General features: G+C 38.4%; 4 protein-coding genes across 5 annotated transcripts in view; all 4 read right to left on the reverse strand.

The window, feature by feature from the left end:
- Positions 1-1,070: 1,070 nt before the first annotated feature.
- LOC149708974 (ATP-binding cassette sub-family C member 2-like) lies at positions 1,071-4,322 on the reverse strand. The gene is made up of 6 exons (XM_089863891.1): positions 3,903-4,322; positions 3,096-3,406; positions 2,853-3,016; positions 2,707-2,789; positions 2,607-2,630; positions 1,071-2,220 (listed from the first exon to the last, which is right to left on the reverse strand). The coding sequence occupies exons 1-6, from the start codon at positions 4,320-4,322 to the stop codon at positions 1,441-1,443; spliced, it is 1,782 nt and encodes a 593-aa protein (XP_089720017.1). The 3' UTR covers positions 1,071-1,440.
- Positions 4,323-16,561: 12,239 nt separating this feature from the next.
- Positions 16,562-17,801, reverse strand: LOC149708975 (uncharacterized). Its single transcript, XM_089863194.1, has 3 exons — positions 17,409-17,801; positions 17,023-17,342; positions 16,562-16,966 (listed from the first exon to the last, which is right to left on the reverse strand). Exons 1-3 carry the CDS (start codon positions 17,688-17,690, stop codon positions 16,756-16,758), a joined length of 813 nt encoding a protein of 270 aa, XP_089719320.1. The 5' UTR covers positions 17,691-17,801; the 3' UTR covers positions 16,562-16,755.
- On the reverse strand, positions 17,689-20,162 carry LOC149708976 (uncharacterized). The gene is made up of 6 exons (XM_089863195.1): positions 19,491-20,162; positions 19,225-19,404; positions 19,125-19,164; positions 18,954-19,030; positions 18,280-18,349; positions 17,689-18,208 (listed from the first exon to the last, which is right to left on the reverse strand). Exons 2-6 carry the CDS (start codon positions 19,275-19,277, stop codon positions 17,816-17,818), a joined length of 633 nt encoding a protein of 210 aa, XP_089719321.1. The 5' UTR covers positions 19,278-19,404; positions 19,491-20,162; the 3' UTR covers positions 17,689-17,815.
- Positions 20,163-21,004: 842 nt separating this feature from the next.
- Ubr1 (Ubr1 ubiquitin ligase) overlaps positions 21,005-26,907 on the reverse strand; it is a 42,368-nt gene continuing 36,465 nt past the window's right edge. For both annotated transcript variants that reach the window (XM_089864412.1, XM_089864413.1), the window contains exons 9-14: positions 26,614-26,846; positions 25,542-25,934; positions 23,856-24,367; positions 23,638-23,791; positions 22,520-22,793; positions 21,005-21,382 (exon numbers count right to left, since the gene is read on the reverse strand). In XM_089864412.1, coding sequence (XP_089720538.1) covers positions 21,183-21,382; positions 22,520-22,793; positions 23,638-23,791; positions 23,856-24,367; positions 25,542-25,934; positions 26,614-26,846 — 1,766 coding nt within the window. In that variant the 3' untranslated portion in view covers positions 21,005-21,182. The remainder of the gene's footprint in view (positions 21,383-22,519; positions 22,794-23,637; positions 23,792-23,855; positions 24,368-25,541; positions 25,935-26,613; positions 26,847-26,907) is intronic.

Raw genomic sequence — 26,907 nt, forward strand, 5'->3', positions numbered from 1 at the left:
ACTGGCAATGGTACGGTGGAATCCTCACTACCGTGTGACCTCTACTTTTAGCAACCTCGTCAATTTCGTACTTCAGGGTTCTGTACTTGTGACGCTCTATTATTTCATAAAGTTCACGTCGAGAATATAATGTATGAGTATTGGGAAAAGATCCCATCATCGAAACCACAATTGAACCTCTTAACATTAATATGCAAGAAGACAGCGAAGACTCTGATGAAAACGTGGACTGAAGACGCTTTGATGCTGAACTACTTATGGACAAGTATTTTAACTTATGTCATTAAAATATGTTGCAATGCTAGTTCAACAAAGATAAAACTGGTGTCTTGTCGTTAATTTTGTTTTTTATTCTTTAATACTCAATGATCGTAAAAAATCATGAAACATAAACATATGAAATATATATAGCAAAATATTTTTGGTTATATTGCGATTAAGCCTATCTGTTTATAGCAGACTATATTACAGACGACTATTGACAAAACAAAACAAGTTGATAAAGTACTATGGGGTCGATGGTGGCGACACCAATTTGGACAAATTTTTCAGGGCTCTTCTTTCGTTTGACAGACTATAGGAAATTCCAACTTGGCAGACGACGTTTATTTGATTTATTTTTATTTATTTTAATATTGGAAGAGTTAAAAGTGGCAAAAATCGATGATTTTAAAATATAAGAATTCCATTATTATCTGAAAGAACAAATCTCACGAATATTTTATTTATGTCAAGGGTGAAATCATTTTATAGTGTATAAAATACTTTGAGAAAATTCTCAAATAGTTGCTAGATTCTTCACTAATGAACTTTAATTATTTCCAAATCATTTAAAATCGTTCAATATCAAGGAACCCATTTTAAGATCAAACGATAATCTTTGGATAGCTGATTACAGACTATATGTGTTGAACTTAAAGAGTAATTTTTTAAACAATTTAGAATAGTGAATATTACTAGTTAGCTATTTTATTCTGTTATGGAAGCTAAATTTTTAAAAGAATATCTTTTGTTTCTCAATGAATTTAAATAAGCAATTAATGATCTAAGGATTAAAGAAATCTTAACCTGAATGATAATGGTTATTCCTTAGACTGTTAACGAAAAATAGATATCTTAACAAGTTGAAACAATTAAAATGCGTTGTTTACTAAGTAAACACCAAGTGACGTTACTCTATTTGTTATAAATGAAAGAGGTTATTCCTTAGACCATTAACGAAATGGACATAACGTTAAACGTAATGCATAGGTGCATAATTAATAGGTGATCTAGATTATGTTGGCATCTTTGGCCAAATCGTAGAACATTGATTGTTCATTCCTCAAGAGAGCATCTGGAGAATCCATTTCCACAATTCGGCCCTGATCGAGAACCATCACCCTATGAAGAGTTAAGAGATATCAAATTAGCCAATCATTTCAAGCCTTTTATAGGTAGTTAAACTAACTTGTCGTAGTCCAAGATGGTGTTTATTCGGTGCGCTATGGTAATGATAGTAGAGTTGGCGAATTCTTTCCTGACGGTCTCTTGAATAAGATCGTCGGTGTCCATGTCGACAGAGGCCGTTGCTTCGTCCAAGATCAGGATCTTGGTGTTCCTCAACAAGGCTCGAGCCAAGCAAACCAACTGACGCTGACCGACGCTCAGGTTGTTACCTCCTTCGGTCACGGGGTGATCTAGTCCTTGCTCGAGTGACGCCACGAAGGATTTTAGGTGCGAGTGTTCCAAGGCGGCCCACAGTCGCTGGTCGTCTTGTTGACCGAAGGGATCCAGGTTGAGTCTGAGTGTGCCCGAGAAAAGGACGGGCTCTTGGGGGATGATGGTCAGTCGCGATCTCAAATCGGACAAGCCTATTTCCTCCACTTTCATTCCGTCTATGACAATCTGACCGCACACCCCCTCGATGAGACGGAAGAGCGCCAGCGTCAGCGACGACTTTACCGCTCCTGTCCGCCCGACCACGCCCACCTTCTCTCCGGGTTCGATCCTGAAATCTATGCCCTTCAAGACCAAATCCAATCCTTCTCGGTATCTGGTGCTATAGTCGTGGAACATGATTTGTCCTCGTTGAGGCCAGTCAGCTGGCGGCTGAGATTCTGGTTTCTCCCACTCGGCCTCAGACTCCAAACGACAGTATTCGTCAACTCTTTCTATGGCGACGACATTTGATTCCAAACCCGTAGTGGCAGCAATGCAGATTTTCAGCAATTGCAGGAGCTGTGGAATTTAATTTGTAGAAAATAAATAATTGTTCCACGTGATAGAAAAGCCTGGCCAATTTATGTTTAAAATACTGGGAAATTCTTAATACGCGATCAGATAGAAGAGTATAATAGCTTTTATCATAAATAAGACCTGATAACGACTTTAATGTAAGGGTAATGGTACATCAACAAAAGTGTTTAATTAAAAGAGAATTCTTAATCAAGTAGGGGATAGTGTGCCAGGTCATGCCCGTTTCTCAAATTTTCTACCCCATTTCCAGGAGATATTACACGTCCAGTGTAGTACCTCTTCGTGACGTCATCGTCACTGGGAGAGATTGAAAAACATGTCAATGCCAAGTCATGAAATGGCAATTAAACATTTTCTTGGAAACGTACTGGAATGGCGGACATGTAATTGACCTAAAATTACACCGTCGCTAAACTAGATTAAAGTGATATTGCGCTTCACTTCGCTATATCAATATCCCATTCAAACCCTTGCATACGATTCCATCTCGAGATACTGTTTGTTTATTCGGGAATTATGGGTCTGTATCGTTCCACTCAAGCGACGTTTCACTATTACGCAAGTATCAAGAGTTAAACGAAAAACCAGCTGAGGTTTCAGCTTGTGGAAAAGACTTTGATTTACTTCTTGGTCTTCATTCATAACGCTTACCCGATCGGCATTAGCCAGGATCAATCCCACGAAATCAGTTGACAGAGTCCCTTTGCTCAAAACTATAAAAATTGCGGTGCAAAACATCAAGCAATTTCCCAAGATATTGTTTCGTACTGTCAGCCATCTGGAAAGAAATTGCATCTTAATGACTTGGAGAAAAACGTGGAATCCCCTTTTCTCTGCATCCACAACCTGATTTGTACTCAAAGGTATAAAATTTAGTGTAGATGCTAAAAACGCCGTGGCTCCAAAAACGAAAAAGAGGCAATTGAAACCAAGCTTTAATGACGCAATTATTTATGTGAATGAGATAACTTTGGGCCATGTTCATCATGTAGTTAGCGGCAGTGCAATCGTCGATCAGTTTCAGGAAGTGTATTTCGAAGTTCTCTCGGGCATCACACGCCCTGATGACAGTGTTGCCACACACTGATCCTCCCACGTGCGAAAATAAGAAGGAATTTCTCAAACTTGTTATACGCTTGAATTGACGATTGCTCGACATCAAGAAACGCTGCAAAATATATGGGAAAATCTTCAGTTTCAGAAGTAAATCCCCCCCAGGAGTGGTTGCAAGCACGCCGCCGGTAAAACGTGCATGTTATCTACACTTTTTGCAATAAATTATATTAGTGCTATAACACTTGTAAAGGGTGTAATACTTCGAAGATTTGTAGTTATTTTAATATCGCGGAAAAAGTTGTCTCAGTAAAGTCGTGGCGCAGAGGCCTCTTTCCCGTAACTTAATAAAACTTTCAATAAAATCATACAAAAATTATTTTAGATTTAGAAAATGTCTAAAACAATCTTAACTATTTTAAATTTTTTTTCTACTTTTAAATAGTGTCAATTGAAGCTCTAGCTCTGAAATTCAACCAACTCTAAGATTATGAAAGATCAAAAGTGGCAAGCCCTTCTTCGTTACGAACTCTGTGTTTAACCACGACAATTACAATTGAGAGTTCTACTTAATAATTACATATGACAGGAGATTAAAATCGAGTTCCTACCTGAAGTAAAACATATCCAACGAATACAACAATGCAGGAAATTATGAATAATGGTAAATATACTGCAATTCCCAAGGTGTAAACAATTAAGAATATCAATCCCCAATTGGTTAGCTCTAATATTAATGGTAGTTGCTGGTCGAGGGTGTCGATATCTTGGGAGAAACGATTGAGTATTCTTCCAACGGGGGTCGTGTCGAAGAAAGACATGGGAGAACGAGCTATGCTGTCGAGCATTTTCTCGTGCAGAGAGTTTGTAGCTTGAAGACAGCGAAAAACGTTAATGATTATAGGGATAACTGCCAAAATGGATAGGCTTAGACCAAAAGCAATTAAGCCCGCTATACGGATTGACTTTAAGTCTGGGTTCGCTTCAAAATCTTCCTTGGAGTCCGCGCACCACAGAGAAAGCCAGTACATTGACGTGAAATTAAGGACTACAACACTGGTGACTGTTACTTCGATGATCGTACACCACGTTAAACCATAGGCTTTAAAATATTCTTAGTAATGTGATACGGATATCTGAAAACGAGCAATAACATCAGCACGAGAGAAAATGTATAGAAAGTCTTAGTTCTTACGAAAAGTTCACTCTCCTCGTATATTAAAGAGCACATACGTTTCCTTCTTTGAGCGTCTCTTTAGTCACGAGTTTTGCCTCATCTTCATCCGAGACTTTTCTTTGGGGCGCAAGATGAGAGCTCTCAACTTTGATATTTAACGCACTACCAAAATTTGTTTACATCAAAATTCATAAATTACTATAGTCTGTCAAACGAAAGAAGAGCCCTGAAAAATTTGTCCAAATTGGTGTCGCCACCATCGACCCCATAGTACTTTATCAACTTGTTTTGTTTTGTCAATAGTCGTCTGTAATATAGTCTGCTATAAACAGATAGGCTTAATCGCAATATAACCAAAAATATTTTGCTATATATATTTCATATGTTTATGTTTCATGATTTTTTACGATCATTGAGTATTAAAGAATAAAAAACAAAATTAACGACAAGACACCAGTTTTATCTTTGTTGAACTAGCATTGCAACATATTTTAATGACATAAGTTAAAATACTTGTCCATAAGTAGTTCAGCATCAAAGCGTCTTCAGTCCACGTTTTCATCAGAGTCTTCGCTGTCTTCTTGCATATTAATGTTAAGAGGTTCAATTGTGGTTTCGATGATGGGATCTTTTCCCAATACTCATACATTATATTCTCGACGTGAACTTTATGAAATAATAGAGCGTCACAAGTACAGAACCCTGAAGTACGAAATTGACGAGGTTGCTAAAAGTAGAGGTCACACGGTAGTGAGGATTCCACCGTACCATTGCCAGTTTAACCCGATTGAACTAATACGGGCACAAGTGAAGAACGAAGTTGCGAAGCAGAATTCTGGTTTCAAACTCACGACGGTCAAAGATGCAACATTGAGGACCATTGAACGTGTGACACCAGAGAATTGGCGTAAGGCAATAGAGCACGTCGAGAATATAATGCATGAGTATTGGGAAACAGATCCCATCATCCCCACAATTGAACCTCTTAAAATTAATATGCAAGAAGACAGCGAAGACTGTGATGAAAACGTGGACTGAAGACGCTTTGATGCTGAACTACTTTTGGACAAGTACTTTAACTTATGGCATTAAAATATATTGGAATGCTAGTTCAACAAAGATAAAACTGGTGTCTTGTCGTTAATTTTGTTTTTTATTCTTTAATACTCGATGATCGTAAAAAATCATGAAACATAAACATATTAAATATATATAGCAAAATTTATTGCTTCTATTGCCATTAAGCCTATCTGTTTATAGCAGACTATATTACAGACGACTATTGACAAAACAAAACAAGTTGATAAAGTACTATGGGGTCGATGGTGGCGACACCAATTTGGACAAATTTCTCAGGGCTCTTCTTTCGTTTGACAGACTATAGGCGTTATGCATCTCCACGAAGCACTGGGGACTATCCCTATTGGACGAGTCCATCAAGGGGTGCAATTAGTCAAATAAGGGCACTCTCCAGTGCATCGCGGAGAAGCCAAACGCATAGTGTCCATATTGTCGCGCCCAAGTAAGAATCGACATTCAAATATCGTGCCAAAGCACACCAACGCCATCTCACGGCCAAACACAGAATGGAAAATCCGACCCCCGAAACCAGCCCCTAATCGCGGGGTATAAAAGGCGAGGAAAGGCCGAGATAAATAGTCTTTCGCCTTGGAGCCTCCTCCGAGCCGGGATTGTAAAGCTGCAAAAGTTGAGCCCGCTAGATAGACGAAACCAGGACGTAACTAGCTGATAAAACTTGCCCTGGCTGGTTTAGAGTATCCCCGACGAATACGTCTTCGCGTGCTGGCGCCTAACACGCGTTCTTCGGCAATCATTTAAATTTACATGCATCATGTATGTTAATTAAACGAATAAATAAACTTAAGCCTTGTTCCTACTAAAGAACTTCTGTGTCATTTCCTACGCTGACAATATTGTAAACCTAATTGCTTGTATCTTTTTAAATATTGTAGATTGAAACATGGTTCCAATTGATATATTCATTATTTTATACTGTCTTTCAATTTAAAAACCAATTCATTACGGATATTCCATTAAATTGTTCAATTACACAATAGAAAAACGAGACTGGCAATGAAGATGACGTAACCGAGAAGAAAGCACAAATTGATTTCGTCGAGTGTCTAGAGAAGCGCTTACATTCTCAGATGGATTTACAAAATTCGGAAATATGTAGTCGTAAATTGAAGACAGTAATGCGAATAAATCACAAAATGTACGATTGTCTCACCCTAAACAGTCATTTTGTGACAGCTTCGAAGGAAAGTGAGAAAATAAGTTGTAAGTGACAAGACAATAATTGTTAAGTTATAAATTACGTCGTGTTTCTGATAAATCTGCCATAAATTTAAGGGTGTTATCTTAGGGTCAAATTGAGTGGAACATGTCATAGAACATGGGGTGTACAGCAAGTGATCCCAAACATTTGCCCCTTAAACAAGGAATGTGGAGTAAAACCTATTAGTCATCAATGTTCTTCAATCTAAGAGCAGAAGTGTACTAACGGTGGTTAAGTAAAGATAATTACTATTTTCCTTGTTTTTGGGGGCAGTGATTAAAAGCCCATATCTCCGTAACTAAATCTTATAGACCCCATGTTCTTTGACACTTTCCACTCAGTGTCACCCTAAGAACATGGCAGTTTATCTAAAGTTTACTGGTATATTTCATTAGGGTTTGGCTTCCAAGCAACAATTGGCACTAACTACTCGAAAGATATTAAACCATCCCTGTACTTGGCTCTTCACGACAGTTCACAATTTCCATCGCCCTATGAGTTACCGCGATTGATACGAAGAGGAAGTAGGTGCACTATCTACATCACCAAGGTAGGCATTCATTTTTACCAATAATGCATAGATAGAAACACCAGAAAGGAACAGTAAGAGAAGGATGGCATCATGCGGTACTTCATGTCTCTATAATTCTTAGTGTGGATATTCTTTCATAGACAAAGCTTAAATTAGCTGAGATTTACGGCTGTAACCAAACTCAAATAACCCTTCCTTTCCTGATGGGCTATAGAGCGTCAGTTGTCGTTTTACCGTTCAGTAACATTTTTCATGCAAGTTGGTGTTATGCTGTGTATTTACTTCAATGTCCAGAGTAATTTGAAGTTGGTCAGACTCAAGTTACCGTCCTGAACCCATATGGCTCCTTTCTCTTACAATTCCCATATGTTAACATATATAGCAATGGCCATCATTCTCCAAAACATGGCGTGTGTTGAATCAAACAATGGATGGAGCCTAGTACATTTCGTAATGCCCATAACTTATTCAGCCACTCATTGGCTCTTACATTATCACTTAAGCAAAATGATATGATGGTCCCGAGTGTGATAGATGAGTTTAATAATTAGAATCTCGGCCGCGTGACGGCCATTTAAAAGCTCTACTATCTATTAATTCCTGGTGATAGAAACTGTGTAAATGCTCTAAAACTACCTGTATTTTTAGAACGTAGTTCGGAGATTGAGATCACCGTACAAATCAAACTGTAAAGATTACACAAAGGAACTTCTGAAAAGGAAACATACATACAAGTCTCAACAGGTAAGCGAGCATCCACCTGAGCAACCTTTTAGTTAAAAATGCATATTTTTCATCCTTCGAAATTTGGTAAAACTTATATAACTTATAGCAATGCGACTATGATTGCATTCGAAAGAATAGCTTCGAAAGATATGGGTGTGTTCCGAAACACCTCCGCTTTTTTGATTTCCAACCAACTCTTGTTTGCAATAATTCCATCAATGGTTAGTATAAACGAATTGGCTATTTATCAATGTTTTAGTAAAATATCGGGTTCACGTTCTTTAAATGAAGTATTTAAAAACAAAATGGATTTTTTTGATTTGTTTTGAAAAAATAATAATCGAGAAGCAATCCTGCATTTAGTGGGCTCTGGCTCCATTTACAATTGCCACTTGACATTTCGACTATTACCTTTATGGCATCCTTGCACTACATTAATAAAAAGTGCCTTGAAAAAGGAAAATATAAGTTGTCAAAATTAATTAGCTGAAGTAATAGATACTGAAAAGGCTTTGAACGTGCTAACATTTTAAACTGACACGGTACAACGAAAAACATTTCTACCATAACTTAAATAGTTATTGAAATAAAATAATCAGTCTAAATGGTTTTTGATGACAATTAAAAAAGGCACACCTAGAATAGTTATTTCTTAATTTGAAAGTATTCCGAAACGTAACTTCGCTGTAGTTTTTGAAATACTCGATGTGCTGGACCACCAAAAACCTAATGCTTTTTCTATGGGATATTTAGCTAAAACCTATAATTTTTTATTTGACATTATTGGAGGGTGTGGGTTCTTAACCGGCCCTCTAGAACTGTTGCAGGTGTTTGTTTTTAACATGTATCCCAGTTTATGTATCCCCCTGGACATAATCCCCCAAAAATTTCCCCCCGTCCAAATGGGCATAAGACAAAATCCCCCCAAACTGGAGACAAAATCCCTCCCAAATTGGAGACAAAATCCCCCGCTTACGGAACGAAATCCCCACCTTGGAGACGAACCCTTCAGGGGTCATTCCTATTTTAGAGGTCGTTTTCCACAGTGGAAATTTTTTTAGTAGGATAGTAGTAAAAATAGTAGTATTCCCCCTACGAGGAAAAGCTGAACCAATGATGGAGAAAATAGTATGAATTGCCGACTAACCATAAATTTTCGCCTTTTCCAAAATATTGCTGACTAACCATAAATTTCCGCCTTTTCCAAAATATCGCTGACTAACCATAAATTTCCGCCTTTTCCAAAATATCGCTGACTAACTATAAATTTCCGCCTTTTCCAAAATATCGCTGACTAACTATAAATTTCCGCCTTTTCCAAAATATCGCTGACTAACCAAAAATTTCCGTCTTTTCCAAAATATCGCTGACTAATTATAAATTTCCGCCTTTTCCAAAATATCGCTGACTAACCCTAAATTTCAGCCTTTTCCAAAATATCGCTGACTAACCATAAATTTCCCCCTTTTCCAAAATACTGCTGATAACCATAAATTTCCGCCTTTTCCAAAATATTGCCGACTAACCATAAATTTTCGCATTTTCCAAAATATTGCTGACTAACCATAAATTTCCGCCTTTTCCAAAATATCGCTGGCTAACCATAAATTTCTGTCTTTTCCAAAATATCGCTGACTAACCATAAATTTCCGCCTTTTCCAAAATATCGCTGACTAACCATAAATTTCCTCCTTTTCCAAAATATCGCTGACTAACCATAAATTTCCACCTTTTCCAAAATACTGCTGATAACCATAAATTTCCGCCTTTTCCAAAATATTGCTGACTAACCATAAATTTCTGCCTTTTCCAAAATATCGCTGACTAACCATAAATTTCCGCCTTTTCCAAAATACTGCTGATAACCATAAATTTCCGCCTTTTCCAAAATATTGCCGACTAACCATAAATTGCCGCCTTTTCCAAAATATTTTTGACTAACCACAAATTTCCGCCTTTTCCAAAATATCGCTGACTAACCATAAATTGCCGCCTTTTCCAGAATATCGCTGACTAACCATAAATTGCCGCCTTTTCCAAAATATTTTTGACTAACCACAAATTTCCGCCTTTTCCAAAATATCGCTGACTAACCATAAATTTCCCCCTTTTCCAAAATATTGCTGACTAACCATAAATTTCCGCCTTTTCCAAAATATCGCTGACTAACCATAAATTTCCGCCTTTTTCAAAATATTGCTGACTAACCATAAAATGCCGCCTTTTCCAAAATATTGGAATTTTGGAAATAGGTTAAAACAAAATCAGTAGTTTCCTTCTTTTGGTTTAGGAACATTGTTTGCAATACCTTTCACTCTTGTGAATTATACTTTAGCATTATTATTAAAGATAATCTTTGGATTTGGGCTTCCGTTTACCTTTACTTCTAAATGCCTATTATCTGGGGGATTTTCAATAAAATGATCCTTTCGGTAGGATTTTGTTGAACAGTTTTCCTTTTGGGGGATTTTGTCCTGGACGTTTTCTCTGGGGGGATTTTGTACAAACACGTCTAAAATCGGGGGGAAAAAGTCTTGGTAAATCCAAAATAGGGGGATTTTGTCCGGGGGGATTATGTCCAGGGGGATTATGTACGAGACCCGTTTTTTAATACTTAGAAACATACACTGAATCTGACGAGCCTCCAATTTTAAAATGGTGCGAAAAAGAATGCAATCTTAATTGCGAGTGAGTTATTGAATTACAATTTAAATCAGTTCTTGCCATTTTTATGAGGTCACAATTATTCCAGGGATTCATCTTATTCCATACTTACAACCTGTCAAAATATGGTAAGGTTTAATATTGTTTTATATAACTTCGGATTTGCCTTCGTGGCTAAATGTTTCACACGAGAAAACGCGGAAAAGGCTTAGACTTGTCCCGTTCCTATTTTCTCCTCCGCTTCTTTAATGTCGTAGCCAGTCTGGAACTTTTAGATTATCAAGTCAACAAAATTACGTTACCTCGGGCTCAGCTCGAGGCTCACTTTGTTTGTGACGTAATGTGAGCCCGGGCTCAGCTCAAAGCTCACTTTGCTTGTGAGGTATTGCGAGCCCAGGCTCAGCTCGAGGCTCACTTTGCTTGTGAGGTATTGCGAGCCCTGGCTCAGCTCGAGGCTCACTTTGCTTGTGAGGTATTGCGAGCCCTGGCTCAGCTCGAGGCTCACTTTGTTTGGGACGTAATGTGAGCCCGGGCTCAGCTCGAGGCTCAATTTGTTTGTGACGTAATGTGAGCCCGGGCTCAGCTCAAGGCTCACTTTGTGACGTATTGCGAGCCCAGGCTCAAGCTCCGAAATGTTTTTCGTAAACTTTTGGATTCGTGAGTTTTTAAATTATTTTGAAAAAAACCTCGCTCAATTCGCGCTCGGGCTCATTGAAACGGGATGAGCGCGTACAGCTATGGGTGCCGGGGCTTTAATTTTATCTTTAAACTTAATTTTCCGTTACACAAATTATTTTATAAATAATAATATTCTCCATAGAATCACAATTCTGAGCGGAACAATATACTGCTGCTGAACAACTATTCTCCAATGAGAAGAATTCAATTTTCGTACCTGCCCAAATTACTCGTAAGACAACGACTTCCATTTAAATTTTTCTTCGATTGTTAAAGACAAGATTTTGTCATTGTAATAATCCCCTAACTTTATCTTTCATAGCGTGACTAGCTTTATTCCGTTTCACAACACAAATTTCTGCAATTTTCCTTTAGAGAATGCAGATTACTCTGATTATTTAGTTCTCCACGTGCCCCCTCACGACATTAAACGTCACAACAGAGGCTCGTTATCCGAACCTCACCTCTTTCATTCCCGCTTCAACTTGTGACTTATCTATTTCAGTCTTTAACATTTGATATTTAAGCAAAAGCTTTGAATAACTTTTACAATCCTACAGTGTAATCCGGTTGGAAATATCGCTAAATAAATTAAAAATATATTATACTTTTCCGACATTTAGGGGCTCGATCTGTTTGGGTACGTTGGTGGTTATGTTGGAATTTGGCTTGGTCTCTCGGTAGCTGCATTATACATAAAAAGTCAACAACTTTACAAAAATCTTGAACAAAAAATGAAAAGCCGCCATCTATTTAACAAGAAATCCGCCGTTATACCAATAATATTCATTCGCCGATAAATCTTGTGAAATTTCACAATTATTATGATCATAAGGAGATCATCTCCCTAAGGGCCCAAGCGCATCTATTAGCAAAAACATCTAGTTCTGCTAGATGTGACGTAGATTTTGTATAGGAGCTCCTTCCGAATTTTCGTGAAATTCGCGGGAGAGAAAAATAATTTTCAAAATCAGCCACGACCGATATCCTAAGCCGGTCGTGGTCTAGACGCGAGCTCTGAGATAACGCTCCCAAGCGGTTGGGAATCAAACTAAAACAAGCGGGTAGGCGAGAGAGGAAGGACTGAGGGGAAAAAATAAGTAAGAGAATTTCCAGAACCCCCAGCTCTCTCAGACACAAGAGGTAAATTCGCGCTTAGTAAAAATCACGAAGCGCTGTCGTGAGAAATCTTTGAAGGAGGGAAAAATGTTCAATGCCGGGTTACTCTTCAGCGAATGCGCTCGGCCTCTGTTTAGGCTATACAATTATTATACCACTTGAGATGAGACGGATGGCTGACCAAATCGGACATACATACATTTCAACCGTAACATAGAATCTTGGGCCCTTAGAGAGATGATCTCCTTATGTTATGATATAAATGCTTCAGAAAAACAAATGAAACTAGAAGAAAAAAATTATTTCTAGACTCAATTAAAGAGCACATTGCTATTGTAATTTTACTGTTTGAGGCATATATTTGATGGTGTTTTGTGTACCTTAATCTAAAATAAAATTTAACATTACTAGTAGCGTAATAATAGTTTTCTTTAGAGGTATATCCTTGAAATACTGACTGACTGACTAACTGATAGCCACCGCCCAACCCAAACATTTTTGCTCACAAAAAAAATAATTTGAGAACTCCGCTAGTCCGCGTTCACCTTAAAACTGACAAACTCCGGGTCTTGTCGGAAGCGTGGCGCACTCCTCTAAGCCAGTTGACTTACCCCTTCCGAAGTCACCGTAAAATGGAAGTGAACCAGCTGTAAGTTTACGATAAAAAATTTACAAAAAAGGGGCGAAACGTTGACGTTACGACCTTTATCATAAGGAGATCATCTCTCTAAGGGCCCAAGCGCATCTATTAGCAAAAACATCTAGTTCTGCTAGATGTGACGTAGATTTTGTATAGGAGCTCCTTCCGAATTTTTCGTGAAATTCGCGGGAGAGAAAAATAATTTTCAAAATCAGCCACGACCGATATCCTAAGCTGGTCGTGGTCTAGACACGAGCTCTGAGATAACGCTCCCAAGCGGTTGGGAATCAAACTAAAACAAGCGGGTAGGCGAGAGAGGAAGGACTGAGGGGAAAAAATAAGTAAGAGAATTTCCAGAACCCCCAGCTCTCTCAGACACAAGAGGTAAATTCGCGCTTAGTAAAAATCACGAAGTGCTGTCGTGAGAAATCTTTGAAGGAGGGAAAAATGTTCAATGCCGGGTTACTCTTCAGCGAATGCGCTCGGCCTCTGTTTAGGCTATACAATTATTATACCACTTGAGATGAGACGGATGGCTGACCAAATCGGACATACATACATTTCAACCGTAACATAGAATCTTGGGCCCTTAGAGAGATGATCTCCTTATGCCTTTATTAAATAGGCTTTTTACACTTTTATAATTTTTTGTGCAGGGAAAACCAAAAATTCTATAGAAGAGCAATAAAACAAGTTGGGAAACCAAAGTTTACCTCCACGAGGCATACTTATTACCTAGTCATGAAATTACTACTCTTTATTAATAAGCAACTGAAAAAGTTAAAATTAATTAATTACTCAAGCATTATTTAAAGCTCTATTCACAACTAGGTTTTTTTTGCTCCAGTGTAGTTGTCGAGCTTGGGCTTAATGACTTAGCCTTACAGCTCCAAATTTGGGTGTACCATTGTTCAACCGGATATTGAGGCGCGAAGTCAGGCAACGTAATTGATGACGGATGAAGCGGTAGAAAGCCCGTGGGTTTGTCTTGATTGTTGACAATTTGCGCGCTTGGGTCCTGGAAACAGCCTTACGGAGAAGAGATTTGACTAGACCCACTTGGGATTTATACAATGGTTGAAGGCGGGCATGGGTGAGGCTGTCTTTAGAAGATATAGCACGACGGAGTTTCTTCCACAGACGTTCTTTTTTCCGTATGGCGCGTTTGGTAGAAAGCGGTATCCAAGGTCGGGAAGTGCCAGAGGCCTGGTGATCGTAGAGTGGTACCGCTTCTGAGATGCACGTGAAGAGCGTAGTTTTGAAGAAAGTCCACGCCTGTTCAATCGGAAGCCGAGATAGGGGAGACCAGTCGGAGGTGGAGAGTAGGGTGTTGAGTTTGACGTAGTCACCTCGACTATAGTCAAAGTCATGTGAAAATTTGAGTGGTGGAGATTGGTTACCAACTAATGGGTACACGGCGCATATTGTTATGTGATCACTACCACCAACAGGGGCTAGTGCGGTGATGGTGGGAGTGACGTTGGCTTTTGTCAGGACTAGATCGAGTGTGTTATGGGATAAAGTGTTGCACTGGCTGAATCTTGTCGGAAACGTGACGTGTTGCACTTTCCTCTCGATATACATAAATTAGAACCCTTAGATGTAGCAATAGACACACAGACACGATCATAACAGAACCTCTCCGCGACCTGCGTAACTCGGAGATGTAATAATAGCTTTTCGAAAATATTTCTACATAACGACAAAATAGAATTAATTTAATTATTTTTTTAATAGATTTTATTTGGAAAAGTATCACGCGTGTGTAAATATTTTAAAATTACCGACGAAGGTGGATATTTGGAAATTACGGCGCCCGGTAATAGATGAATGAGGCCTGATTTGATGACTTACCTAGAGTGTTTATAGACCTACTAGGGTCTATAGGCCAAAAATGACGTCAAAGTTCTATAAGGGATGCATCATGTTTCCCCTTATTGGCTACAAAAGGTACTATTAGTATCTCCAACTCAGTTCCAAATCTGGTTCTATGAACAAAATGAACCATGGAAAAATATACACCGATTGCTTCAATTAGCGCCACCTATCGCCAATAAGCGGAAACATGTTGGGTTCCCAATTCCCATTACTTTTTCCCAAAATATAGGACTTAGACGCCATCTTTGGTCTATTGACGCTACTCTAGTGTCATCAAGTCTGGGCGTGTTTCAGCTGACCCAATTCTTAGAGGGAGTGTTGGTGGGCTGTTAACAACGGGTGTTTATTTCGCACCTTCTTTAAAGAAACCTATTCCTGCACTATATACATTTTCTAATGCTTCTGGAGGAGCCTAAAAATCTATTTGGATGTAATAATTTTGATACTAAGGTTTGGAAAATTTGTAAAACAAAGCGTGCAATATGTCGTGAAGTTTCTAAGTTAAAATTTCAGTTTTACAATTTTAATGCGGTAAGTAACACCCGAGGGAGACCAGGGGGGAGACAAACGACGACCTGCCTCATAGAGCTTAGCATAGAGGGTGGGTAAAAATGGAGAGGGGTCGAACAGCCCCATTAAAGTTTAAATTCGATAAGATTGTCTTTTATAATGGTACGATCTATTAATTTAGGAGACTCAAGTTAAATCTGAAGATTCAATGTCTATAGATTATAGCCAAAACTGGAGTTTGTAAGGAAAGGCACCTTGTAGGGATCCATAGGACCCGGGCTTTGCTTTAAGGGAATACGACACATAGCGTCACTCCTACCCTGTAGGCGTCACCTTCCCCGTGTTCGCCGGGAATGACTTGACCCCAACTCCAACAACCTTCCTTCAAAAATAAACCTCGTTTGATTCCCTGACTAGTCGCATTCAATTGCCCTTGAATAATCACATTTGCAACAGTGTTCAATAACATGACAGGTCTGTGGGCTGGGTCAACCTATGGAAAGAAACACACACAAAAAACTACGCGTATAGAGGCGTATATTATAGCACCGAAACCATAAATCTTCTAGCAATTGCAACTAGACTTTACATTGTTAAAATTATAAATTAAAAGTAGTCAGGACAATAACAGCACATCTCATGTAACTATTATCAACTAGTTTTCTAATAAACCAAAAATCACGGCTCGAAATATTTTAATTAAGGGAAAAGTTCAGGTAACATAATATACCTTAAAAGAGCTGCCTTTTTCGAAAATATAAAAGGAAATATATTAAAAAATAAATGATCTCATATTACAAAATAATTAGTCTTAAAAACGAGAACTACTGTGACCCATTGGTTTAGTTTTATCTCCTAAACCGAACCTCACAGGCTGAGAGAAGTAAACGGTAAGAGGTTCTGGCTAGCAGACGCCATTAAACCAATGGCGGAACCCTAGTCCTCATTTTTAAGACTAATTAAATGCTAATTATTTTGTAATAAGAGATGATTTATTCTTTTTAAATATTTTATCATTTATATTTAGAAAAAGGTCATTCTTTACGTAACTTTTCCTTTAATAGAATTTCATCTTAAATGTGAAAGTTAATGAAGTTCATACTCGAGTGGTAATATACATTCCAATCATATGTGCACAATTTTCGCTAAAAGTGGAAGATAACATTTGAGGTTAAGTTGACATGATATTACATATTAGGAAACAAAAAAAATAATCTTTGTATTTGGGAAAAGTTCTGAGTTTAAGCTAATATCTTGAAGAACATTTCGGTAATGACCACGGCCACTGTTCCTGACATCAGCATGAAAAGCAAGTAAAAGGGAACGCTGACGCTACTGAGGTCCAAGTTAGTCATGCTTTTCAACGATCTCTTCCACTTGACGTATTCAATGAGACGATGCATCTCAAAATCCAGATAGTTGAACACTTGCGTTTCGAATAGCGGTAAGACACTGCAATCATGGAAATGTATAAGTACCAACGTACTTACGGTAAAATTTGCACCGACCTCAGTTGTTGGTTCTCGTGCACTTGCGGACTGCTTCTCATCCAAGAGGCGTTGAAAATAAAATGCAAATATTCAAAGTCAACTTTCTTTTCCGAAAAATAGAGCCCTCCATTGTCCGCGAAGAACTCTTTACTCTCAGAATCACTATCCAGGAGTTCGCCCATCAACCAAAACAGATAGGTGTCCGTTACAATCAGCGCCTTTTCTCCAGAAAGAATAGGAAGGTAACCTTCAAGCGTGATATAATCACCTGCACTAACGAAAAGATTCTCCTCATCGAGCGTGTCTAGCCATTCCTGAACAACCGGATCCTGAGCTCCCTAAACATACGCACCAATGACGTCAGAAGAATATCCAGAGGACTTACCACGTGAAAGATTATTTACCAAATATTTGAGATACTCGAGAGTTGCGGTTCCTTCGATCATTATAGGTGGAATTCCCGATTTGATCAAGTCCGAGAGGGTGTCGATGAACTCGTAACTTTCCGTTGTAAACTCCGTACGCAGGAAACAACCCAAGAAAAAAAGAATGAAAGTCACTCCGATAAGCCACGACGACACTAGCAGACGAGAAGTAATGTGGGGCAAAACGGCGGGAATCGCTACAAAACACAATTTCAAGTATAGCGCCAACCATATTTTGTAATGTGGACACAATCTCGTCATGAATACGAAGCTGGTTAGCGCTGACGAATTGTTAAATACCAATCAAGAGGAGCACAATTTCCGCATGGTTGGCTCGCGTACGATAAGGTGAATTCTTTCAAATATTAACGACAGTTTCCTTACGTTCAGCGTACAAAAGCGACGCATTCTCCCAAACATTTTCCATCGTTTCGATGGCCAGTTTCTTGGAAACTTTCTTGGTGGGCATCGATTTGTATTTGTTCATTACGACTGAATGAATGACGAGCAAAAGCGACACAAGCAACACACTTAACAACATTAAAATCACCACCTAAATGAACCAAGAATGAAACTGCAACAATTTGAAAGCGTGTATTATAAGCGTAGTTTACTTCCGAGTCCATACTGACGAAGGACAAGGTTTTTGACATCATTTTTTTCGGAGCGGCGGAAACGATAATCGTCTTGCTCAATTCATAGGGTGAAGAAGGAGTGAAATATTCTTGTCGGCCTTCGAAAAGAGAGAGTGGCGTAGGTATTAAGTTAATATGCGCTTTCTAGACCAATAGAGCAAGGGGTTGTAAAAAGTTAAACTTCCGTACTTAATAACAGTCGAGTAATCACCTACCTTGGAGAAGCTAGGATCATACAGTTTATCAAGATCAAAATAGCTAACTTTATTTTCTTCGTAAAGTACTCTGAAATCATCAACAATTTTTAACATCATTTTATAATTTTCTATAGCTCAGATATTCGATTTCGAAAGAAAAATAACGGTAAAAAATTAGAAAAGCTCCCCTTGTGGAATCGTGATATGGTGATGTTAATGATTTTAATTCATAGAATACTTTAGAATAGTTTTAAAAAATAGTCGATTATTTTAAAACTGCAGAATAATCGATTCAAAAAGTACGTGCATTATTAAATTAATATTTAAAATCTCTCTTATTATTAATGTGTTAAAGACAAAATTCCAGGGAATAAAAAGCGGGCGTAGAGACTGGAGCATGCAAATTTTCCAATCCCCGCTTAGGCAAAAGTTGGAAGAGCTCTGGCTAATTGAAAGCCGCGAAACGCGGTTCTAGCCAAATGATGAAAAATAGTACTACAAGAATTCCGAAGGAATTTTAATTAATTTCATTGTTTTTTAGTTCCCTTTTCCTTAGAACTAGGCCTATAAGACTTTTTATAGAAGATAAAGCTACGAATATCTCTCATATTGTTCTAAAGATTACACTTCCGAATATCCAAGCTTTGCTTCGATTAATAAATCGATTCGAAACAGCTCAATAACAAAAATACTTGACGTTGAAGGCTCGTTTTAAATATTCTGCCATGGTTTGGTATTGCTTCGCTCTCTTTTCAAAGCCCCAACTTTCCTGAGAAGATAAGAAAATGTAATTGCCACGAAGAAAAATCATCTTCGAATACAACAACACATCTGACCTTACGATAGAATGTTGATGAACTCACCGTAATTGTTCTAACATTCAAATGAGTTTCTTCGGCGTACCTATAAAAATTGACTTGTATTTAAAATCGAGGATAACATTTTCCATTTGGAAGTGCAAACCTATATTTAAAATATCGATCTTTTCCCATAAATTCAAATTCGTTCATGTCCATTTTGTAGATAAGATTTGAAACCTTCCAACAATGTTAGCAGTTTAATTAATTTGCAGTTTTGAAGATTCGATCGGAAGCCATCTGAGAATGTAAGAAGTTGCTAACCATCCAACAATGTTAGCAGTAGCTAAGAAAATTTCAATTGTTTAATTTGCAGTTTTGAAGATTCGATTGGAAGCCTTCACTTCCAGAAATATTTCATTTATAAATAACCTTTTGGAAATTTTTCTATTTTAAACATTATTCTACATTTTCCCAAACTTTACAATCGTTTACAATTGTAAATTATGGAACTAAGTTGTAACATGCTGGAAAAGAGCCATATTCGTTCGAATGCTAACGTGTGTTAGTCTGTTAGATGTCGTGCTGCAAAAATATATTTTCTATATAAGAAATAAAGTCGAAATACATGATAATTACTGGCCTGGTTGGGCTACAAAAGATTTTTTTCCTGCGAAATTTCTTGTGTTCACTCATTTTCGATAATTAAAACTGTGGGATACATCAGCTGGTTACTGTTAGCATAAGTTCATTAGATATGTTTCATAAGTTTGTCACAGGTTGCTGAGAGAAGTGCATGATTTATGAGTAACGTCATAAGTTCTCGTAAAGCGATGCTTGGTGAGGCGCTTTCAAAGGCCTATTACAGTCTAAACAGGAAGATGCACTGCGAAACCGAGTGTTTAGTGTCGTTCTGGAACTAGCTCTCAGTAAGTACGAAGTATAGGTAGTGTCCTACTTGCGGAACATATCTTATAAACTTATGATTACAGTAATTTCAGAACAATACCAAACACGTAACATTCCTTCTTGACATTGGTTAAAATACTCGATGGCTCAACTTAACAATGTATTTCATTGTTAGTAAATAAAGCGTATAGAGACACGTAACTTTAGGTCCACGCTACACGTTTTATTATTTTATAACACACCATAACGAAAATTTGAGAATAAAACCATGTATCTATGGCCAATATAATATGAGATAAAAACAATTAAGTTTACTTACAAGACCCAACGCGTTACGAGCCTTTCCAAATTCTTAATTAGCCCACTGAACCTATTAAAGAAATGGTTCTCTTCACTAAAAGTAAATGCTTGAAAGTAAGGGTACCGCAAGTAAATGAATGAAGCAAGGGTACCACGAGTAAATGAATGAAGCAAGGGTACCACGAGTGAAAGAACGAAGTACGGGTACCACGAGTGAATGAATGAAGCAAGGGTACCACGAGTGAAAGAACGAAGTAAGGGTACCACGAGTGAAAGAACGAAGTAAGGGTACCACGAGTGAAAGAACGAAGTAAGGGTACCAGTAAATGAATGAAGTAAATATATTTTCCACAAAAGTACGTAAATGAAGTAAGGGTAATTTTCACCAAACGTGAAATGTAAATGAATGAAAGTAAGGGTACCACTAGTAAATGAATGAAGTACGTTTACCACGAGTTGATGAAGCTAGGGTACCACCAGTTTATGTATGAAGTAAGGGTACCACAAATAAATGAACGAAGTAAGGGTAATAATAATTAAAATATTGTCCAAAATAATTAAAATTAACGAGCCCAGAGTCCCATGAACTATATTTCCATGTCATACGATTGGGCGGTTATGTAACCCAGAAAAAGTTTAAGATTCGACTTCCATGATTCCTCCTCTACATAACACATTTTACATACATACCTTTATGTTCAACAAGGGAATTAAATTAAATTAAACAAACCAGAAAAAACGTTCTAAATGATAATTTTATTTAAAATCAAAATTTAAGCCTGAAAGTCATTTACATTGGCATTGAAACTTCAGTCAACAAAGGGATATGGATATAGATATTATTTAAATAGTTTTTTTATACAATGAACCTAAAAAAAAACCAAAACAACATAAAAAAATCATGCTGATATAAATTCACATAAGTTGCCAATTATTTCCGGATAAAGTTGCTGAAAGTTCTAACGCATGCGCAATTTGCTCGGGTACACTGTGGCTGAGCCACATTCGATGAATATCTTTATATCGATCCTGACACAAATGCAGAGGATTTCCCCTTTGCAAACCTTGATCCGTTTCCCCATACGCATCCACGTATGGCGGAGGTACAAAACATCCTGCGATGTTAAGATATAGCACATTTATGTGCCAAAAATCGACTTACATGAATTAAAGGGACTGCAAAGAAGTCATCGGCGGGTGGGTAAAAATTATTTGAAATACGTCACAGCAAAAGTGGATGAGAGGAAAAGTATGAAAATGGCCAAAAGTCGCGAGTCATCAGAGTTTCGCCTAGAGACGAGTCGGGCCCCCGATTTAATCGGGCTTTTTCGACCAGATTCGGGTCGGGTCGGGCAAAATTAATTTCAAAATTTTCCGGATCGGGTTTTAATTTTAATTTTTTTTCCGGGTCAGGTCGGGTCGGGTTTTTATTTTAATTTTTTTTTCGGGTCGGGTCGGGTCGGGTTAAGTTTATAATTTTAAAGTTGGACTCGGGCCGGGTCGGGTCGAAAAGAAAGTCGACCCGACTCGTCTCTAGTTACGCCGTAGTTGACCGTTTTAGTGGCGTAGCTATACTGGGCCCGTTCACTCCCTTAAAATAGGTCTTGTGTTAATTCGCGGTTTCGCGGTTACCGTCGTCTGCTAGAACTTCCTCGATTTGTGTTTGTAGTCAGGACAGAGTAGCTGGTAATGTTTTAAAAGGTATTAGAAGGTATAATATGGATTTAAGTAAGGTTATCGAAGCAATAGAAGAGCACATAAAACTAGATACGTTTAAAACAAATCTCGGTAATTTAGCTATAGCGCGAGCAGCTTGCGTCGTGATGCGCGTGATCGAGTGGGCTATGGTTAAACCAAGGAGCATAAATGTCTGAACTACTTTCAGTCGCGAGTTTGCAAGTCCATCAGTCACTAGTAAACTAAATAGTTATTGGCGAAACTTTGTTGTCCGCGTTTTTTAACACAGGCTCTATGGCCATTGTCATACTTTCCCTCTCATCCACATTTGGTCACAGCCATCACGTGATGCCAAGATACAAAGACTCCTCATGGAGTGGGACTAGTTAACATCTAGTCCTTGTTATTCGCGAGATTGCAGCGCCAATTCCATGAAGTGGTGATTTTCGAAATAAAACGAACTAAGCTTCTTTGAACCACGCCTCTCCTTGGTCACGTGCCTCTGACGTATTTCAAATAATTTTTACCCACCCGCCGATGCCTTCTTTACAGTCCCTTTAAGGTTTAAGACTTACCTTTAGTTAAACTCGTTAACAAAAGAACCTTGCAATCTCTAACCCGTAAAAATATTCCAGTACCAGCTCCGCAAGATATGGTATGGTTTGTACAAGCACCAACCATATTATGTCCTTCCAATTCTATTTGACAACAGTAACTTTGGGAGCAAAGAATCGCTCCACAAACCAGACACATTGTGGGTGATCTACAGTCATCACCTTCCGAGTTAGGACAAGTGAACATTGATACGTTGTTTATCAACTCGCTGTAGTCGTCAGGCAAAGGTATAAGCTAGAAATATTATTATTTTTCGATACATCATAACTTCACAAGTACACAATGATAAGACTAATAGTGGGAAAAAGTAATTATTTCAGAATGGACATTTGAATAATGAGTCTGATCCCCAAGCTAATAAACTGGTCCCTGACCAGGGCCGGAAATAGGAAAAATTTCCTTTAGGACACGTGTCCTTCAACTAGAAAATTTCCCTGTGAAAGAAATGTGACATAGGAGGGTTTTTCCGTCTCAAAAACCACACAGAACAAAAGACTATCAATTTGACACAAGGCGTAGAAGAAAAGTTGAGAAAACGCAATGAATTTATTTGGTGGTCCACTTGACCACTTAAACTGGCGATTGAGGCGAAGGCAATTTTAAAACTGGACATTTACCCACTATCACCGTCTTATTTTCCACGCTGAGTACAGTGCATAGGGAGAGGGCGTTTGTCAGGGAGGGAAAAAACATCCTACATCATTTTATACCTCTACTTAGGGGAGCGTTTGTAGGCGCGATACTGAAATTCCCCCGTTAGGGGGATGGAATCGAGGTAAGAGATATAAGCCTATGACGTGGCAAGAATGGGTTTGCCCTCTCCCTATTGGTACAACTTCACTGGACCCGCACTAATTCGTAAGCCTAAAAACATCCACATTGAAAACAACGTCACCATTTAAGATGTTATAAAGCCTTGAAGATGGAAAGCTTGACTCTACAGTAGCATACTTTATAGGCCTAACACGACACGTAAAATTTACCCACAATACCCCGGTTTTTTTGATTGGGCATAAGCTTTGGATACCACCTGGTTATAGCGAGAAGAAGTTCCATTTTAAGGTAGGAAAATACTTACTTGATTTACGGGAACAGGATACTTTACAACAAGACTTCTTTGTTGCACTAATCGTCCATTTGGACTTGACCATTCCGATTCATCCATAGGCATATCAGTTTGTTCTTTCATATCCTCATTAACTAAGAAACCTACTCGGGCATGTCGGGCCCAACTATTAAGACAATTACGTCATCAATACCATTACAAACCAAGGCTTAACAAGTAGCTAAGCTCACCCAAGAGCCAGCTGCCTAAGTAGAGACGACTGCAAGAAATCTCCAACCGTAGTTGGCAAGCTTAAATATTGACATAATACCTCGTAGGTATCGCCGCAAAACGCTCCATCAAGTAAATCAGGTGGGGCTATGATATCAGTTACGTAGTGATAAAAGGTAGCGGCGCATCGCAAAAAGGGTAAGGTTCCGTTTTTTATGGTTTTTCTTAAAAGGTGGACAGATGGCGTTCGTCGATTGTATATTCCAGCAGCGGTAATTAATTCTTCGTAGAAATTAATAAGAACTATATCACTAGATATTTTACACTCGCTAGATGGGCTATCTTGAGATACTAGGACGGTTTCGTCAATTTCCATATCAGTTTCATCAGCATCGTCCAGCGTGTCAATAGTAAAGTCTTTCGTCAATAGAACTTGAACAACGTGAAAAGTATAGACTAGCTGAAGTACGCATAAATCCATAGCATTGCCCAACGGAAAGGGTGTTGCAGCGTTGCCAAGACTAGATGTACCCTAAAAACATTTTATGCATAATTCTGTAAAATGTCTACAGATGGGGTTAAAGGTAAGGGGCGCTAATGGGGTAGCCAACTAGAAGCATGAAAGAGATAAGATCTCTGTGTCTGCGAAGGGGTTAGTTTTGTCTCGAGTGTGCCCAAGTGCAATTAAAGCATTGTCCGCAACTATGAAAGCCCTTGGAAAGTGAATCCTTATTTAAATAGTGATTACAGAACCCTATTGCTAGCCTTAGTAATGTGAGGACTGTTACAGTTGGCAAAGTGTTGTGCTTACAGCTAATTTCTTAGGGTATATATAAGGGCATAGAACATTTTGCAATACTACGTGTAATTTCCCATGTGCTAGGGTTGTATACCACCCAACAACGATCTAAGGCAACACAGTGTCTCGTATATACTATGAAGTTACGAAGAGAAATACCGGCTCAATTCAATACTCGCGGGATACAGTTACCACGACTCTATAAGGTGCCATTTGTAGTTTAGCATACAGTTTTTCTCTTTCCGTAAATCATAGCAAATGAACACAATCATAAATAAACCCTTTCAGTAACAAACGTCAGAATTTCGTTTGCCAAAGACCTAAATCCATCAACTTACTGGTCTATTGAAAGTGTTCCCTATGACTATGTAATTTCTTATGGAACATATCTCATAAACATAACAGTAGTAATCTTTTCCTCAAAATATATAGTCTGAACCTCCCATCTGTTTCTTTCATAACTCCCACTTGTGTCCCTTATGTATAGATTAGAGCACACGGCACCAAAGAACATAGATACTTCTTTAAAGCTTGCTCGCGCTGCGTAATATGTGAACCCTTAGCCCATTAACCACAGAATAGTGTAGATCCCCTGCGCATGATTACCTTCACGACCGTAGCACAAGGAACATGCGTTAATAGGCTCCTAAAGTAGCATAGTACCAATAACTAACTTTTGGATCGCTACCGCAGAGTACTATTTACAATAAACAAAGCTTTGACCTCAAAAAGCCCTTCTCTGATAGGTCGGTTCGTGTAGGGGTTGAGAGGAGGGTAGTTTGCTTCTCATTTTACATGGCGTCTAAAGCCAAAGGCTGGAAGCTGTGAACTAGCTTGTGTCTACAAAATTGTGACCGTACTTCCAATAACAATGGCGGAACTTGAATCTTTCGCCATTACAACTTACTCCAAATATTGTCGCGGTCTCTGCGCTAAGAGAATTTTCCTCATTCATATAAAGTGAAGGAAGAGCCATGGTGAGAGAGACTAGAAGGCCAAACGCATCCACTTCAATGATAGAAAAAGGACTCGAGACGTAATGTTCCGCCAAGAGCAAGTAGCGAAGAAGGCGGACACAATGGCTTCGAACTACTTGGCTCTCAAATATACGTATACAATTCGCGATGCATCTTGTTAGAGCCGAAATACAATGGTCTTGACAAAACGACAGGCTTCCGAACAAAGGCTTCCCTTGATCTCTCAAAAGCCATTCGATACTGTGGATGGTATATGTCAAGGACCACCAGGCCAGTAACGGCAAACGGTCATCTTCCGAATGTGGATTTACACCAAGTCCCACCTACGAAAAATAGTACACTACCGTTAACTTCAGCGTATTTTTTTCAATAGAGTCGTGGCAAGGGCTACAGCGTAGAGGAACTACTTAAAAAAATTTTGACGCTTCAATTAAAGGGTATGCGAATTTACAATTTCATATCATATTTTACGACGAAAGTGGTATTACGTTACACTTTCGAGTCTCTACTTTCAAAATATCAAGTTTTTAATATAATTGAACCAAGTTTCTATTTTTAAAATCAATTGAAAAATCACGAAAATTCTGCAGTTTCGATATATCAATAATTTAGTCTTGTCGAGCTTGTTTGCCCGTTTGATGACATCACTATGACGTGAGGGGAAATAAAAGCGCGGGAATCCTATACGCGCCTCGAGCTTCTCGCCAGTAGTCTAAACTCTGGGTCTGATAGCGGAGAGAGTGGCGCCATGTCACGTGAAAAATATATCTGTGACGTCAGCCTACGGGAAACGTTTTAGCCTTTCATAAAAAGTGGATTTCAAATAATTTCATATGAATCATTTTCAAATGCATATTGCCAAATAACGAGCAGAAATCGGAGGGAGAATTAAAGCTTGATATTTTTGAATTGACAGAAATTAATTCTATCTTTTGTTATATAAATCAGAGGTTTTTCAAACGAAGTTTCTCATTCCCTTTAATAAGAAATGCAATAAAATACCGTGTAAGTTGACTGTGTAAAAAGTTTCATCATTTCGGACATGGCAGTTGTAAAGCCGCCTTGCTCCGTTTGCGTTGACATTGCCGAAGTCAAGATTGTACTCGATAAAGTACTGCAAGTTTGATACATAGCAAATAAAGATTGATATTTTTCAGCAACTATTTTAGGAAGACCAGCCCCAATTTCAGATAGAGACGTTGGCTTGAAACGATACAAGAACTTTTCTCCAGACTCTATACGAAATTAAACAAGAAAGGTTTTTTTTTTGAAACTCTCGAAATGATTAACTGAAGT

This window comes from Phalangium opilio, unplaced genomic scaffold (assembly GCF_054372755.1).
Source record: "Phalangium opilio isolate 3A_F unplaced genomic scaffold, DU_Popi_V2 ptg000013l_1, whole genome shotgun sequence".
NCBI classification, from domain to species: domain Eukaryota; kingdom Metazoa; phylum Arthropoda; class Arachnida; order Opiliones; family Phalangiidae; genus Phalangium; species Phalangium opilio.

What these genes read in the sequence shown, in the direction of transcription:
- LOC149708974 (XM_089863891.1), bottom strand. Translation starts at nt 4,322, where the DNA reads ATGTACTGGCTTTCTCTGTGGTGCGCGGACTCCAAGGAAGATTTTGAA. An exon ending in ACTAAATTTTATACCTTTGA is followed by an intron (nt 3,017 to 3,095) that starts GTACAAATCAGG and finishes ATTTCTTTCCAG; the next exon opens with ATGGCTGACAGTACGAAACA. An exon ending in AGATGGAATCGTATGCAAGG is followed by an intron (nt 2,631 to 2,706) that starts GTTTGAATGGGA and finishes GTGTAATTTTAG; the next exon opens with GTCAATTACATGTCCGCCAT.
- LOC149708975 (XM_089863194.1), bottom strand. Translation starts at nt 17,690, where the DNA reads ATGACGAGATTGTGTCCACATTACAAAATATGGTTGGCGCTATACTTG. An exon ending in TCGAGTATCTCAAATATTTG is followed by an intron (nt 17,343 to 17,408) that starts GTAAATAATCTT and finishes GCGTATGTTTAG; the next exon opens with GGAGCTCAGGATCCGGTTGT. An exon ending in CACGAGAACCAACAACTGAG is followed by an intron (nt 16,967 to 17,022) that starts GTCGGTGCAAAT and finishes CCATGATTGCAG; the next exon opens with TGTCTTACCGCTATTCGAAA.
- LOC149708976 (XM_089863195.1), bottom strand. Translation starts at nt 19,277, where the DNA reads ATGGACATGAACGAATTTGAATTTATGGGAAAAGATCGATATTTTAAA. An exon ending in TGAATGTTAGAACAATTACG is followed by an intron (nt 19,031 to 19,124) that starts GTGAGTTCATCA and finishes TTATCTTCTCAG; the next exon opens with GAAAGTTGGGGCTTTGAAAA. An exon ending in ATGATCCTAGCTTCTCCAAG is followed by an intron (nt 18,209 to 18,279) that starts GTAGGTGATTAC and finishes CTATTGGTCTAG; the next exon opens with AAAGCGCATATTAACTTAAT.